Source organism: Myotis nattereri (genome assembly GCF_964212035.1).
Source record: "Myotis nattereri genome assembly, chromosome: 1".
Taxonomy (NCBI): Eukaryota; Metazoa; Chordata; class Mammalia; order Chiroptera; family Vespertilionidae; genus Myotis; species Myotis nattereri.
Window position 1 is genome coordinate 227,749,038 of NC_138075.1, and position 16,502 is coordinate 227,765,539.

Here is a 16,502-nt window from a genome sequence, read left to right on the forward strand (position 1 = left end):
CACACACACAATCCAGCAGAGAAACATGTGAGGGAGGAAGAACTGCAGTCAAATCCCACCAGCCCTTTCCTCCGGCTGGTGGAGCCATGACTTTCCTGTTGTGTTTTTTACACTGTTTCCAGTATGTGTGTATTTTACATCATCATTAACGTGTGTCCAGCATATCTACAGCCCAGAAACTTACTTTCTTTTTTTTTTTTTTTTATTGATTTCAGAGAGGAAAGGAGAGGGAGAGATAGATAGAAACATCAATGATGAGAGAGAATCATTGATTGGCTGCCTCCTGCACGCCCCCTACTGGGGATTGAGCCTGCAATCCAGGCATGTGCCCTTGGCCAGAATCGAACCTGGGACCCTTCAGTCCGCAGGCCGACGCTCTAGCCACTGAGCCAAACCACCGAGGGCAGAAACTTACTTTCTTAAGATCCTACTTGAAAAGTAAATTGGTGACAAAAGGAGAAAGTGTGGACAAAACATGTGGGACCACCAGAATGGGAAAACGACCCATGACGACGGTCCTGGCAGCCCCTGCTCTGAGCAATGGCGTGCCGGCCAGGGAAGGCTGTGCCATGGGCCTCGCACCCTGCCCTCCATCTGTTCTCCTGACTCTTGCTCACTGCTCCCAGGGGTGCCAGATGCTAACTCACCCCCTCTGGCCCAGGTCAGCCTGCTCCCCACCGCCGTCATGCTCCACCACGGGGTCCGGCTGCTTCTGGCTGAGCGACTCCAGCAAGGCCAGCAGCTCAGGCTGTGGGGCTGCGGGCAGAGCCACGCTCAGGAGGCGGCGCAGTGTGCCTGTGGGCACCATCGTCAGCTTGGACAGGTACGAGGCCAGCCGCAGCTCCTGGGGGGTAAGGCAGCGGCTCAGGCCCCAGCTCCTAGGGGCTAAGGCAGCGGCTCAGGCCCCAGCTCCTAGGGGCTAAGGCAGCGGCTCAGGCCCCGGCTCCCAGGGGCTAAGGCAGCGGCTCAGGCCCCGGCTCCCAGGGGCTAAGGCAGCGGCTCAGGCCCCGGCTCCCAGGGGCTAAGGCAGCGGCTCAGGCCCCAGCTCCCAGGGGCTAAGGCAGCGGCTCAGGCCCCAGCTCCCAGGGGCTAAGGCAGCGGCTCAGGCCGCAGCTCCCAGGGGCTAAGGCAGCGGCTCAGGCCCCAGCTCCCAGGGGCTAAGGCAGCGGCTCAGGCCCCAGCTCCCAGGGGGTAAGGCAGCGGCTCAGGCCCCAGCTCCCAGGGGGTAAGGCAGCAGCTCAGGCCGCAGCTCCCAGGGGGTAAGGCAGCGGCTCAGGCCGCAGCTCCCAGGGGGTAAGGCAGCGGCTCAGGCCCCAGCTCCTAGGGGCTAAGGCAGCAGCTCAGGCCGCAGCTCCCAGGGGGTAAGGCAGCGGCTCAGGCCGCAGCTCCCAGGGGGTAAGGCAGCGGCTCAGGCCCCAGCTCCTAGGGGCTAAGGCAGCAGCTCAGGCCGCAGCTCCCAGGGGCTAAGGCAGCGGCTCAGGCCGCAGCTCCTAGGGGCTAAGGCAGCAGCTCAGGCCGCAGCTCCCAGGGGGTAAGGCAGCAGCTCAGGCCGCAGCTCCCAGGGGGTAAGGCAGCAGCTCAGGCCGCAGCTCCCAGGGGGTAAGGCAGCAGCTCAGGCCGCAGCTCCCAGGGGCTAAGGCAGCAGCTCAGGCCGCAGCTCCCAGGGGGTAAGGCAGCAGCTCAGGCCGCAGCTCCCAGGGGGTAAGGCAGCGGCTCAGGCCGCAGCTCCCAGGGGGTAAGGCAGCGGCTCAGGCCCCGGCTCCTAGGGGCTAAGGCAGCAGCTCAGGCCGCAGCTCCCAGGGGGTAAGGCAGCGGCTCAGGCCCCAGCTCCTAGGGGCTAAGGCAGCGGCTCAGGCCCCAGCTCCCAGGGGCTAAGGCAGCGGCTCAGGCCCCAGCTCCCAGGGGCTAAGGCAGCGGCTCAGGCCCCGGCTCCCAGGGGCTAAGGCAGTGGCTCAGGCCCCGGCTCCCAAGGGGTAAGGCAGTGGCTCAGGCCGCAGTTCCTAGGGCAGGGGTGGGCAAACTTTTTGACTCGAGGGCCACAATGGGTTCTTAAACTGGACCGGAGGCCGGAACAAAAGCATGGATGGAGTGTTTGTGTGAACTAATATAAATTCAAAGTAAACATCATTACATAAAAGGGTACGGTCTTTTTTTTTTTTTAGTTTTATTCATTTCAAATGGGCCGGATCCGGCCGTAGTTTTGCCCACGGCTGTCCTAGGGGGCTAAGGCAGCGGCTCAGGCCGTAGTTCCTAGGGGGTAAGGCAGCAGCTCAGGCCTCAGGGCTCAGCCTGATGAAAGGCAAGTTCTAATGGATCACAGGCTTAGGATGCCTCCTCCCAGGGAAATGCATAATCCAGTAGCTCAGTCTTAGAAACCTGTCCTCAAATTGCAGACCTGGCTCCCCATGACATTTGCACAGCCTTCGCCCATCCCTTCCGAGGACCCCCAGCTCACCCGCCGCTAACGCCCTGGCCTGCAGCAGCGACAATTACTAATGTCCCTTCTCCTACTCATGTTTGCGGAGCCGGGGTGGGGCCAGCACAGGCTCCAGAAACAACAGAAATGTCCCGAAACCACGGACAGTTAAAGAAACGTGCTGTGGCCTCCACGGGAACAGCACGGGGTGGTGAGGAAGCGGGTGGATTCGGGGCCGTGCACTGCGTGAAGAAAGCCAGGTTCCGCGGGGCCGGCCTGTGTGACTCCCTGTGTGTGACATTCCAGAACCGAGGAGCGGCCACCAGGGCTGAGGGATGGGTGTGCCCACCCGGGGCGGCACAGGCAGACCGTTGTGGCCCTGGGACAGTTCATCGTGGTGTTGGCTACGGGACTCCTCATGTGACGATGACAGATTGTGCAGCAACATCCTTGTTCTGGCCCCGGTGTTGTGTTGGGTTTGTGAGGTGCAGCCACTGGGAAAACTGAGGGAAATGTGGGAGGGGCACGGGAACCCTACGGGCTACCTTGGCAACTTCCTGCGAATCTAATATTATCTATACTAATAAAAGGGGAATATGCTAATTAGACCGGACATCTTCCGGACAAAGCCATGGTGGCAGGAGCCAAGGCAGAGGCAGTTAGGGATGATCAGGCCTGCAGGGGAGGGCAGTTAAGGGTGATCAGGCCGGCAGGGGAGGGCAGTTAAGGGTGATCAGGCCGGCAGGGGAGGGCAGTTGGGGGCATGAGGCCAGCAGGCAGAGTGATTAGGGGTGATCAGGGAGGCAGGCAGGCGAGCAGTTAGGAGCCAGTGGTCCCAGATTGTGAGAGGGATGTCCGACTGCCGGTTTAGGACCGATCCCAGTAGTCGGACATCCCCTGAGGAGTCCCGGATTGGAGAGGGTAGTGGCCGGGCTGAGGGATACCCCCTTCCCCCCGACCCCGTGCATGATTTTCATGTACTGGGCCTCTAATTTCAAAATAAAAGGTTAAGAGGGACAGGCTGTGCATCCCAAAAACCTGGGCCAGCCCTCAGCCCCCCACAGGAATTGCGCGTCCTCGGACAGCGTCCTTACTCTCCTCAGTGTGAACCTGGACAAGTGTTGCCTCCGCAGGACCTGCCTGGAGGGGCGATGGCAGGACCGGCCCGACAGTGAGGTCCTGAGTGTCCAGAACTCGCTGGGTCCTGTCCCAGGGCAGGTGGCCCCTCCTTTAACCATCCCCCAGCTCTTCCCCTGGTTCCTGCTATCAGCCCGGTCCTCAGGCGGGAAAGTGGGCTCTGAGCACAGGGAGTGACGTGCTGGCAGGCAACGGAGCCAGAGCTCGGCCCCCGCGCCCTCACCTGGCTGTACAGGCCCACGAAGGCGTCCGCCTCCATGCGCTCCAGCAGGTCTTCGAGCACGACGCTGCGCTCCTGCTCCTCCCGCAGGCTGCAGGGAAGCGACACCCGCGTGAGCCGTTTTATGACAGCGACCCTGTGAGATCGCTGGTTATTTAACGAAGAATCGCCATCCAACCCACGCTGTACTGGGTTAAGTCCATGGAGACTGGGCGAGAGAGGAGGAGCTGCCTCTCCTCGCCCAGCCCGCTCCCCAGTGGTGCACCCGAGGGCTCACCTCTGCTGCTGGCGCTCCAGGAGCTCCTGGCTCCGGCCCAGGGCCCGCCGCAGCGCCGCGGAGACCTGCCCTTCGGAATCCGCGTCCTCAGGCTCGGTCAGGAGCCCAGGCCCGTCCTCTGCCCACTGCTGCCGCCCGGCCAGGGCCAGCTGCCGCTGGGCCGCCTCCCGGTGGGCCAGCTCCTCCTCCAGCTTCCTCTCCAGCTCCTGGAGCTCCTGCACGTCCAAAGCGTATGCAGCATTCATTTCTGCCCCACACAGAGGGGCAGGTGGTGAGCACGACGCAGGGAGGGGGCAGGGGGGAGAGGACCGGAGAAAGCCCCACCTGCTCGGCCTCCCCATCCAGCCCTGGAAAACAGTGCGATGAGGCTGCCCAGATCTCACAACCCCTGGCTTTTGCACATGCTGTCACCACCGCCCCCCACCCCCCTGCCCCCGCCCCCAGTAGAGCATTCCCTGTTTGTCTGGCTAATTCTGGGTCTTCCCTCCAGCCCTGGCTTAGGAGAAGGGGCCCCTCGGTGCGAGACACAGATGCCTCCTCACGTGCCCACTCCCCACCCATGGGCATGCCTGTTACAGAACGAGTGCTCTGCCCCCTCAGAATCCAGGTGATGGAGCCCGAAGCCGCAATGGGGTGGGATTGGGGGGCGGGCCTTTGGGAGGTGAGCAGCTTCGCTGAGCTCACTGATGGCGGAGGCCCTGGGATGGGACTAGCGCCCCGTGAGAAGGGAGGAGCCGGCGCTCCCTCTCCATGTGCAGGTGTAAGGAGGCAGCGGGCTGCGCCCAGGGAGAGGCCCGCACCACACACAGACTCCCCTGAAGGGAAACTATGAGCATTAGTGCGATCTCCAGGTCTCGATGCCTCAGAGCCATGACGCTGGGCAGGAGAGAGAGAGAGAGAGAGAGAGAGAGAGAGAGAGAGAGAGAGAGAGAGAGAGTTCAGACGGAACGGACAGATGGGTGAGGAGCAGCAAGTGGGCAGGAGCCCGAGGGGGGAGAGGAAGACACGGTCGCAGCTGGGGAGGTGGCCGCCAGCAGCGTGAGCTGCGGTGCAGACACGGGGTGCAGTCCCTTCGGCCACATGGCCCGCGGCACCAGCCCCACCTCCTTCGTTTGCCCATCACTGCCCGTGCCCAGCCTCAGTGACTCCTCCGCACACGTTCCAGTTCCACCAGACCCGCGGCGTCTTTTGTCAAACGAGGTGCACTTGGTAGTTTTTCCAGGAGCCGTTTCTTCCAAAGCGTTTCATTCATGCTTTGCATCCTCCCAGATGCTGAACGGCGTGAAAGCCGTGCAGTGCCATGTGCTCCCGGAAGTTACCTCCTGAGCCCTCACCCCGGCCCAGGCCCGCCCACTGGCTGGTGGGGAACCCAGTGAGCCGAGGGGTGACGCCCGCCCCGCCCGCCCCGGGCGCACTCACGGGGCTGTGGGACTCCAGGATCTGGGCGCAGGCTGCCGTGGTCAGCGTCTCCGACTCGCTCAGCTCCTCCAGGAGCAGGTGCTGGACGCTCAGGAGGGCGGTGTAGGCCCACAGCGTCCGGGCGGCCCCGGCTGCCTTCTGGAACTGCAGGGCGACCAGGGACTCGGCGAAGCGGCCCTCCTGGGCCTCCAGCTGCTGCACCCGCTCCCGCAGCAGCTCGGCGCGGACCTGGGAGGGCAGAGCCAGAAGCCAGGGGGGTCAGCGGCCGGAGGGGCAGCGAGAGCAGCCGCTTCGGAACAGCAGGCGTTAGATTTCCATCTTTAATTCAGGACCCTATGCAAGGCCTCCAATATTTGCTAAGACGCGGGCCTGGAGTCTGCAGTTTCAGACCCCGGGGCCTCTCCGATGACCCCCCAGGGGCTTTGGGGCCTGGCTGCTCATTCCACGCTGACCACTCCTGAAGGTAAACCCAACCTCGCTGCCATCCGGCGTGAAACCCTCCAAGGCTCCCCACGGTAGAGGATGCGGTTCAGGCTCTGCGACCCCAGCCAAGGTCACCCGGGGGGGGGGGGGTGTCTGTTCTGCACCTGCACCCACACCTGCGACTTCCACCCCCGCCGACCGCTCACAGCCTCACACTCCATGCTCTGCCTCTACTGATGGCGGACATGTCCACGCATCCTCAGCCATGAAGCGTGCTCACTCTGCACGTGTGTGTCACTCTTCTCTGTGACCCCACATTCCACGCTCTCCGCCCAGGGGGACCCTCACCACACCGTTCACCCCACCAGGACACGAGCTCCCCTGGAGGAGCCAGCAGCCAAGGGGCTCAGTAACTTCTAGATGAGTGAACCCATTCCCTCCACCCACACCCTGGGGGCATGGCAGCCCCCATCTCCTGTGAGGCCTCGTCCCCGTGGATATGCAGGGCAGCTGGAGTGACTGTGTGGGCTACCTCTCAAGTTTATTTATGCAGATTCACACCTAAAATGGGGGGGGGGCAGGGACTAAAGCCTTCCGCAAGTGCTTAAGAACGTGGACCGTGAGATTAAGGGAAGAATGGTTCTTGAAAGCCCTTCCTTCCCCTTCTCCCTGGGAAGCTTACTTAGTGAATCCCGGTGCCGGGAGAAGGTGCTGCGCCTGAGGGCTCATCCGGTGGGAAAGAGCTCCGGGGAGAGGGGCAGACCTGCCTTCCCATGCGGCACTAGACGGGCTCCCTGAAACAGCCCCGCTGCCCGCAGCAATGAAACCGCATTTCCCGCACGTGCTGCTAAAGACCCTGATCCCTACTGGGAGGTCCCAACGCCTTCCGCACCAGCTGCCCTGGGGACACTCCTCAGAGAGCAAAGCAACACAACAAAGGGCAGGCACAGAGTGAGAAAAGAAAAATATGATTTAAGAAAAGTTCCCAGGATTCCAAGATTGGCCAAACTCTCTGCCCTGTAAGGGGCAGATTAAAGCACGGCAGCCTGAAACACTGCCAACTGTCCAATCGCCCATGTGCCCTTCCCTAGTACACTCCCAGAGGGGGTGCATCATGCAAGTAAGAGACATCGGGAAAGAGGGTGAGGGGGTCCCAGCGTGACACCGGAGGGCTGTGCACAGGCTCCATGGGCACCGTGCGGGTGGGGGCGCAGCGGGCACAGGCGACGTCCTCCCGACCACGTGCCCCAGGGGGCATGGCCTGTGTGTGGTCCCGGCAGGATATCTGGTCAACTGTCAAGAAGTGGATGGAAGGACGGATAACTGTACAGAAAAGTGCCCAGGAAGAAACCAAAGGATAAGAACAACTCCAAGAAAAACAAAAGGTTGCACAGGGGAGAAATGAATCTTGGTTTTTTCGTGGTCCAGATGTGAATGACATTTAAATAATCATCACAACTGCCATCTTTACTACGGATCTAACTGCATCGGGAGCTGGGTGACAGGAGGCCTGTGTGTTTGCAGGTTGAAAAAAGGTAGCGAAATCTTATCTCCCATAAAGAAAGTAAATAGATTATGCCAAAGGCAAGAAACGGAGAAACAGCAAGACAAGTACATCATTTCGAGACATGGAGGTCAACATGAAAAGGTCAAGCCAAACACTGAAGAGTCGTTACCTCTGGGGATTTAGAAACGGGTGTGTCTGTGGCCGCAGGAGCCTCTGCTTTTGAAAGCACAAACCCTGTAGAGCAGTGGTTCTCAACCTTCTGGCCTTTAAATACAGTTCCTCATGTTGTGACCCAACCATAAAATGATTTTCGTTGCTACTTCATATCTGTCATGTTGCTACTATGATGAATCGTCATGTAAATACCTGATATGCAGGATGGTCCTAGGCGACCCCTGTGAAAGGGTCGTTCGACCGCCAAAGGGGTCGCGACCCACTGGTTGAGAACCGCTGCTATAGAGCTATTTGGCTCTCGAAAAGCATGTGTGCACAAGCGCAAGAGTGTGAAAAGTAGAATTTTCTCGTGGACAACGTAAAAAAAGTTACTGCAGTGAAACCAGGCAGACAGCCGTGGTGCCGTTCAGTGCCTGGAAGGAGGGCGTGAACTCGGGGTTAGAACGGGAGGCTGAGGCTGATGGCGAGGCCTTGAACGCTGTGCTCAGGAGTCTGGATTTTGTTTAGGGGCAGAGGGAAGCCAGTAGATCTCCCTCCCAACTACGCTACGTCCGTCGGAGACCACCTGGACAGAGGCTGCCTCGGGAGAAAGCGGGGCAGGAGACAGGGAGAGACCCGGGGGATGGATGGATGGACGGAGCCGCCCTCTTCCTAGAGCACCTTCCCTCCCACACGCCTGCTAGTCCACGCTGCTCCCTCTTGTGAGGTCGTCCGAAAACGAGCACATTATCCTCATGCGTCAAGTCTAGTCACTTCTGAAATGACGCAGGGGCGGCAGCCACCTCCATGTGACTGCCAGGGCGGCAGAGGCGTCACAGCAGGACGGCGGGCTGGCAGCGGCTGTGGCGCTGAATGAAGGGCCGTTAATGAGCCGTGCAGGCCTGGCTCATCCTGGGACCGGCACGCGGGGACTGAATAATGAATGAGAGCTCGGACGTGTGGCAGACATGCCACCCAGGCGCAGGGCAACGCCATTAAAATCATCCGGAAAGAGCGGGTGAGTGGGGAACGCGGGCATGTCATTTTCACTTACATTTAAATGCTGTTGAGGAATATTTATGAGAAATGTAGATGTGCCTTGTGCACAAACAGCAGGAGACTACCGCACAGACGCACTGAAATCGCCCTTGTTTCTGGGTTCATCAAGCAGATCCGCTACCTGAACACAGGACCTGCCTGTGGCCCCTCCGCCCGCCGGCTGCGTGACGGTGGCCTGGCCTCTCCGGGCCTCTGTTCCCAGCTGTGAAGTGGACGCAGCAGTAGGGGCTCTGCGAGCCTCGCTGCGGAAGGCTGTGGGGTACGGGCAGACTCCCCAGGTCACTGCAAATAGGAAGGCACCGGAAAGCCTCAGGGCTCCCTGACGGAGAGCTGGCCCAGCCTGTGAGGACCACACGTGCTGTGCCGTGCGGTGCTGAGAGAGACGCAGGAGGAAACCCTGCACCGAGTGGAATCCTCACGTTTCAGTCCTGCGTGAAAAGCCGACGGGTGGGCGGATGGGCACGCAGACAGGTTTCGGCAGATGGACAGAACATCTCTAGCAGCTGGAAAGCTAACATGAGCCACATAACCTGCGTGGTGTCTGCGCTGCCTCTCAGGACAACGCCATTAAAGCTGAGACCTTCCTCCATCAGCTCCGAAAAGGCAGGAAGCGCACGCTGGTCTATGCGTCTGTCTGCCTGCCTGTCCTTCCTCCCCAAATCAATCACACAACCGTTCATTCAGGGAAGGGCTCAGGTCGGTCAGGCGGATGGGACATCTGACGGCCGGATGTGAACTCCAAGATGCCGAGGCGCACAGCAGCCGCTCTTTGAACCCGTGAACACGCCAAGGGCGTGGATCTAGAACAGCACGTAGGTCCACCGTGGCCCAGAGAGCACACCCCAAAACGCCCCTGTCCGTGCGGGCACTGATGGCGGTCTGTCACTTTAAGGCAGCGGTTCTCAACCTGTGGGTCGCGACCCCTTTGGCGGTCGAACGACCCTTTCACAGGGGTCACCTAAGACCATCCTGCATCAGATATTTACATGACGATTCCTCACAGTAGCAACATGACAGTGATGAAGTAGAAACGAAAATAATTTTATGGTTGGGCCACAACATGAGGAACTGTATTTAAAGGGCCAGAAGGTTGAGAACCACTGCTTTAAGGGCTTCTTGCCCCCCTCCCCAGCTAGAACGTGTGCGCTGTGCAAGGACTGAGCTCCTCAGCAGAGCCTGGGGCACGGCTGCCTCCTCGGACACGAGAGGAATGACTGACATGCACAACGCGTGTTACCACAGACAAGAAAGGGAGCTGAGGGTGGGGGAACACGTGGGAAGACCGGGTGTTCCGATAAGCGTTCTTGAAAGAGGGCCTTCCCCCCCCCCCCCCCCCGAGGGCAGAGGCCACGCCTGAGGGCAGCGGAGGATGAGTCATCTGTCCAGGTAAAGGCAGGCGGGCAGGGAACCCAGGAGAGGCAAGGTGGACGGTAACACCAGGCTGCCGCGCGTGCCTTCTGCAGGGACAGGAAGCCTGACCGGGGGCGGTGGGGAACGCATGAGGGACGGAGGCCAGGCTGCTGTGGGAACCGGAGGGCGCGGAGGGCGCGCGGGGGGCGCGGGGGGCGCGGGGGGGGGGCGCGAGGAGGGCGCGGAGGGCGCGGAGGGTGCGAGGAGGGTGCGAGGAGGGTGCGAGGAGGGTGCGAGGAGGGTGCGAGGAGGGCGCGGAGGGTGAGGAGGGTGCAAGGAGGGTGCGGAGGGTGTGGAGGGTGTGGAGGGTGCGAGGAGGGTGCGTAGATAAAGAGCAGACAGAGTGATGCATCCCATGTGAACACCTCGGCCAGGCTCAGGGCCAGGCATCAAGGTGGCGGCAACCTCGGGCAGCGAGGACAGCAGCTGGGGGGGCCTGATGGTGACCCGGAGACCTCCGGGCACACAAGCGGAGGAAGAAGGTTCCAGACAGAAGGAGCCGGTGCAAAGGCTTGCGGGAAGGGCAGGTCCACCTGCGACAGTTTAGAACCTCGGCGTTTGGTGGAGACGGACAGCCGCAGCCGGACAGTCGCAGCCGAGGGCTCCGTGCGCCCTGCGGACAGCCGCCGACCCTGCCCAGTGCCATGGGCAGCAGGCGAGGGGGAGCACTGACCTTTTCCAGCAGGTCCTCCGGGGCCGGGCCATCAAAGAGCTGGATTTTATCTTCAATGCACTTCCTCAGAAGGTCGGTCTTGCTTTTACTCTTGGCGCGCGGCTTCCTCGCCTTGGCCTGTGGCTGGAGAGGGGAGAGAAAGCATGTGGGCACATGCATGCAGCCCGCCTCCCAAAACCAGGCCCCGAGGGCCAAACAAGCTCGGGGCTGGAGGGGACCAAGGTGAGGTCACGGTGCTCAGCAAATTGTGATTCGGTTAATGATCGAGGGTAGCAGATGAGACCCTCTCTGAGCCTCACTTTGCACACCTGCAAAATGGGTATCTGCCTCATTAGATGACTGCAGGAACCTAACAACACTACATAACAACATAAAAACGGAAAGTAACACAAGACAGCATGCCATAATGCACCGCAGCATAACGTACCAGCACGACATAACACAACAGGATGTAACATAGCATAATGCCAGGGCTGGACATGAGAGCATAGCAAAACACAGCCCAGCCCAGCACAGCCCAGCACAGCGCAGCTGCGAGGCTCAGTACAGCACTCCCCGTGACCGCTGGCCTCCTTCCCCTCCCAGCTCGCCCCCCTGCCCTTCCTCCTCCCTGTCACATCCCTGGAGGTCCCATGATCTCCTCCTCAGGACGCGGACACAGGCCTGCCCACCAGACTCGGCCCTGGGCTCCCGAACAATCTCTCTGGCTGGCCATGGGATGGTGGCCCGTCCCCATCCCCTCCGAGGAAGAAGGCACAGACCCGGAAATTCACGGAGTTCAAAGCACCCCCATTTGACAGAGGAGACTGAGGCCAGGAGAGCAGACTCGGTGGCCTCAAGCCACATCATGGGGGCCCTGAGATCTAGGTCTCAGGTTTCCTGACTCCTGAGCTCAACTCTTTAAATACTCAGGCTGGACTCAGCTAATCTCATGAGTTAACTATAGATTTCATTTCCTGATCTAACGGGGATAATACAAAAAAATAAGTAATTGTGGGTCAAGGCCTCTTAGGAACAGAGCCAGGCTGGTAGGCAAGACCTTGGAGCCCAGAGCCTGGATTGGGGTTGGGAGGGGATAAGGCTGAGAGGGACAGGGGAAGGGGCAGGGGAAGGGGCGTGGGGGTGGGGGAGTGAGGGGAGTGGCGATCCTGTGCATCTCCCCAGCCCCACGCACAGTGATGTCAAGCCGGCAGATTGAAATTGGCCTTAGAAGTATTTACACCAGGGAAATGGGCAAATGCTACAAATCGGGACTGCCCTCCCCGGCATGTCCCCGAACGTCCCCTGAGAGCCGGTTCACCAGCATGTGCCTGAGACCGTGGCAGAGCGTATATCCTGGCAGAGGGCCATGGGAAGGCTTGAAGAAGGGGGCGTGGGGGTGGGGCAGAATCTGACTTAAAGACGGCGAGGTCCTCAGGAACTCATCCTATATAATAAAAGCCTAATATGCCAAGTGTTCAGTCATCCATTCAACCAATCAAAGCGTAATATGCTAATGATATGCTAAGGCCGCTCAACCACTCTCTATACATGTACTGATCATCAGGGGGCAGACACTCCAACCAGTAGGTTAGCTTGCTGCTGGGGTCCGGCCGATTGGGACTGAGTGAGATGGGCCAGACATGCCCTGGAGCCCTCCCGCAGTCCCTCCCTGGCTGGCCAACCTCCTGCGTCCCTCCCCGGCCCTGTTTGTGCACCAGTGGGGTCTCTCGGCCTGGCCTGCACCCTCTCGCAATCTGGGGGTGCACTGTCTGTCAGGTAGTCCCATCTATATAATAAAAGCCTAAGCGACCGTTATGGTGGAACAATCAGGACGACCGGTCACTATGATGTGTACTGACCACCCAGGGGCAGACGCTCAATGTAGGAGCTGCCCCCTCGTGGTCAGCGTGCTCCCACAAGGGGAGCACTGCTCAGCCAGAAGCCAGGCTCACGGCTGGCAAGTGCAGCAGCGATGGCAGGAGCCTCTCCTGCCTCCATTGCAGCTCTAAGGAGCAGCGAGCCAAAGGGTAAGGAGCAAGGGTCCTGGACTGTGAAAGGGATGTCTGAGGGGTCCCGGACAGCAAGAGGGCACAGGCCAGGCTGAGGGCCCCCGCCCCCATCCCCTCCCCCCAGTGCATGAATTTCATGCACTGGGCCTCTAGTAGCAACATAAGCTGAAATAGATTCAGAGCCAGAGTAATGTGATTATACTTAGAGAATTACAATAAGTACAAGGATCCTCATTTTACATAAAAATAAAATGTATGTTAGTGGCATTTTTCCCTGTTGCAGATATTGCTTAAAAACTAAGTGTGGTAGCAAGCATAAACTTTATAATTACAAAACACTAGCCCTAACCAGTTTGGCTCAGTGGATAGAGCGTCGGCTTAAGGACTGAAAGGTCCCAGGTTCGATTCTGGTCAAGGGCATGTACCTTGGTTGTGGGCACATCCCCAGTAGGAGGTGTGCAGGAGGCAGCTGATCGATGTTTCTCTCTCATTGATGTTTCTAACTATCCCTCTCCCTTCCTCTCTGTAAAAAAAATCAATAAAATATATATATTTTAAAATTACAAAACACTAACATGTTTTCTTTTCTAGTTGGACCCTGGACATTTTTTGCGCCTGGGGACCCAGGCACCCCAGAGCCTTGCTGCTCACCTGGATAACCAGGTTTCATTTGAGAATCCTAGAGCTATTTCCTGCACCAGTGAGAATGACCCGGTGAGTTGCTAATATGTATATGAATTTTTTTCAGTGCTTATAATCTCTGCTGCTGTCATTTTACATATCAAGAAAATGTACATGTAGTCAGACAATGCACTCAAGACAGCATTCTGGAACCCAGATCATCCCCATCCCCCTGTCTGGTATTATAACACTAGAGGCCCGGTGCACAATTTCGTGCTCGGGTAGGGTCCCTCAGCCTGGCTGGTGATCGAGGCCTATGGGGGGGGGGGGGGCAACCAGGGAGGGGAGGGGTTTCAGGAGGTTGGCTAAGGGAGCGCACTGACCACCAGGGGGCAGCTCCTGTGTTGAATATCTGTCCCCTGGTGGTCAGTGCACATCATAGCAACTGGTTGACCAGTGGTTCTGGTCGTACCAGTAGTTTAGCTATAGCAGTCTCTTAGGCTTTTATATCTACACTAATAAAAGACAAAGATGCAAATTGACCATACTTTTGCTACGCTCTAAGCCACGCCCACCAGCCAGTCAGAGCAACTATATGCAAATTAACCCAACCAAGATGGCGGCCAGCAGCCATGGAGCTGGAGCAAGCAGGAAGCTTGGTTGCCCCAGCAATGGAGGAAGCCAAGCTTCCCGCCTGCTTTGAGCTGGCTGTAGACTCCGCTTATTGGCAACAAAGTTTCAATTATAGAAGACAAATAAATCCCAGATACCTGCTTCCAGCCAGCCTCCACTGAGAGCTTGGGTGGCTGAGGACCGTGGCCAGCCTGCAAATAGCCATCAGCCCCTCACCCAGGATGGCCACACCCTCATGGGGTGAGAGTCCCCGCTGGGGGGCTTAGCCAGCCTGAAAATGGCCCTCAGCCCCTCACCCAGACTGGCCAGGCACCGCAGCAGGACCCCTCCACCCTGAGGTGGCTGTGGCCAGCCTGCAAATGACCTTCAGCCCCTCACCCAGACTGGCCAGGCACCCCAGTGGGGACGCCCAAACTGAAGGGGCTGTGGCCAGCCTGCAAACAGCCATCAGCCACTCACCCAGGCTGGCCACACCCTCATGGGGTGAGGGTCCCTGCTGGCGGGCTTGGCAAGCCTGCAAATAGCCATCAGCCACTCACCCAGACTGGCCAGGCACCCCAGCGGGACCCCCACCCTGATCCGGGACACCCTTCAGGGAAAACAGGCCAGCCCCCACCCATGCACCAGGCCTCTATCCTATATAATAAAAGGGTAATATGCAAACTGACACAGCAGAACGACTGGGAATGACTGGTCACTATGACACACACTGACCACCAGGGAGCAGACACTCAATGCAGGAGCTGCCCCCTGGTGGTCGGTGCGCTCCCACAGGGGGAGCTCTGCTCAGCCACAAGCCAGGCTGACGGCTGCCAGTACAGCAGTGGTGGTGGGAGCCTCTCCCACCTCAGCAGCAGCGCTAAGGATGTACAAGTGCAGCTTAGGCCTGCTCCCCACTGGAAGTGGACATTCCCCGAGGGCTTCCGGGCTACCAGAGGGATGTCTGACTGCCAGCTTAGGCCCAATCCCCCAGGGAGCGGGCTTAAGCCAGAAGGTGGTCATCCCCCTGAGGGGTCCCAGACTGTGAGAGGGCACAGGCTGGGCTGAGGGTCCCCTCTCCCCGAGTGCACAAATTTTTGTGCACGAGGACTCTAGTTTATTAATAAACAAATGTACTGCACACCTGCCAGGCGACAGGCACTTTCTAAGTTCTAGGGTCATGGCCGCTAGCGAACGGTGCAAGGAGCCGGGCAAGGGGATCTGGGCTGGGCACCAGTGTGTGCACTACAGACCTTGAGGTCAGGAACAGCTTGGCGGTTCCAGGAACAGCCGATGCCAACAACGGCTGGAGAGGAGGATGGGGGCCAGTGAGGTGCGGTGAGGCCAGGGTGTGTGTTGGGGCCGGGCCCCGCGGCATCAGCAGGAGATGCCCCACCTCTGCCATCAAGAGGCCACTGGCCAGCTGGCTCAGGTGGGTGGAGCAACGTCTCATGCACCAAAAAGACGGGTTCGATTCCTGGTCAGTGCACGTGCCTAGGTTACAGGTTTGATCCCCGGCCGGGAGGTGTACAGGAGGCAACCGATCGATGCTTCTCTTCCCCCCTCTCTAAAAAAAAAAAATCAATGAACATTTCCTCCAGTGAAGATTAAAAAAACCAATCCACCAAGATGTCCATCCTACCTGCAGCTCGGGGGCAGCCAGGGCCTGGTCCAGCTTCAGGAACTCTGCCTCCCGCCAGGCCGTGTGCAGCCGCTGCAGCAGGACGCGGGCCCGGATTCGGGGCAGGGCCAGGCTCCTGTCCATCTGAGCGAAGCAGCTGTGCACGTCCTGCCGTATCCGGAGCAGCTCCTCCTCAGACAGGGAGAAGGGGGAGCCGCAGAGCCTCCTGGGGGGCAGAGACAGGGCGTGGCTGGTGACATCCCCTCGCACACGGACAGCGCATCTCTACACACTCGTCATCGTGGGACCCTGATGCTTCCCTCCCTGGCCTTGTCGGTAACAGTGCTGTGAACTCCTGCCACCCAGAGGGTGTTATGTTCCAAGAAATAAGTCAGACAGAGCAAAACAAATACTATGCAATTCCACCTATATGTGGAATCTAATAAAACAAACAAATAAAACAGAAACAAGCTCACAGACACAGAGAACAAACTGATGGTCGCCAGACTGGATGGGGTGGGGGACGGGTGAAAAAAGGGAAGGGAGTTAAGAAGTACAAATGACCAGTTATAGAAACAGTCACAGGGATACAAAGTACAACTTGGAGAACACAGGCAATAATCCTATATAATAAAAGGCTAATATGCAAATTGACCGAATGCCGGAATGACTGGTCGCTATGACGCACACTGACCACCAGGGGGCAGACACTCAACACAGGAGCTGCCCCCTGGTGGTCTGTGCGCTCCCACAGGGGGAGTGCTGCTCAGCCAGAAGCTGGACTCATGGCTGGCGAGTACAATGGTGGTGGCGGGAGCCTCTCCTGCCTCTGTGGCAGTCGAACATCCTCTGAGGGCTTCTGGGCTGCGAGAGGGCACAGACCAGTCTGAGCCTCCCCCTGCCCCCCACCCCCCCCCACCCCCGCCACCCCAGTGCACAAATTTCGTGCACCAGGCCTCTAGT

At 59.1% G+C, this 16,502-nt stretch overlaps 1 protein-coding gene across 1 annotated transcript in view; it reads right to left on the reverse strand.

Moving 5' to 3' along the window:
- The window catches only part of EVC2 (EvC ciliary complex subunit 2), a 55,056-nt gene that overhangs the window by 2,837 nt on the left and 35,717 nt on the right, over positions 1-16,502 (reverse strand). The window contains exons 13-18 of the mRNA XM_081099313.1: positions 15,561-15,765; positions 10,695-10,817; positions 5,470-5,697; positions 4,051-4,265; positions 3,777-3,864; positions 648-844 (exon numbers count right to left, since the gene is read on the reverse strand). Coding sequence (XP_080955439.1) covers positions 648-844; positions 3,777-3,864; positions 4,051-4,265; positions 5,470-5,697; positions 10,695-10,817; positions 15,561-15,765 — 1,056 coding nt within the window. The remainder of the gene's footprint in view (positions 1-647; positions 845-3,776; positions 3,865-4,050; positions 4,266-5,469; positions 5,698-10,694; positions 10,818-15,560; positions 15,766-16,502) is intronic.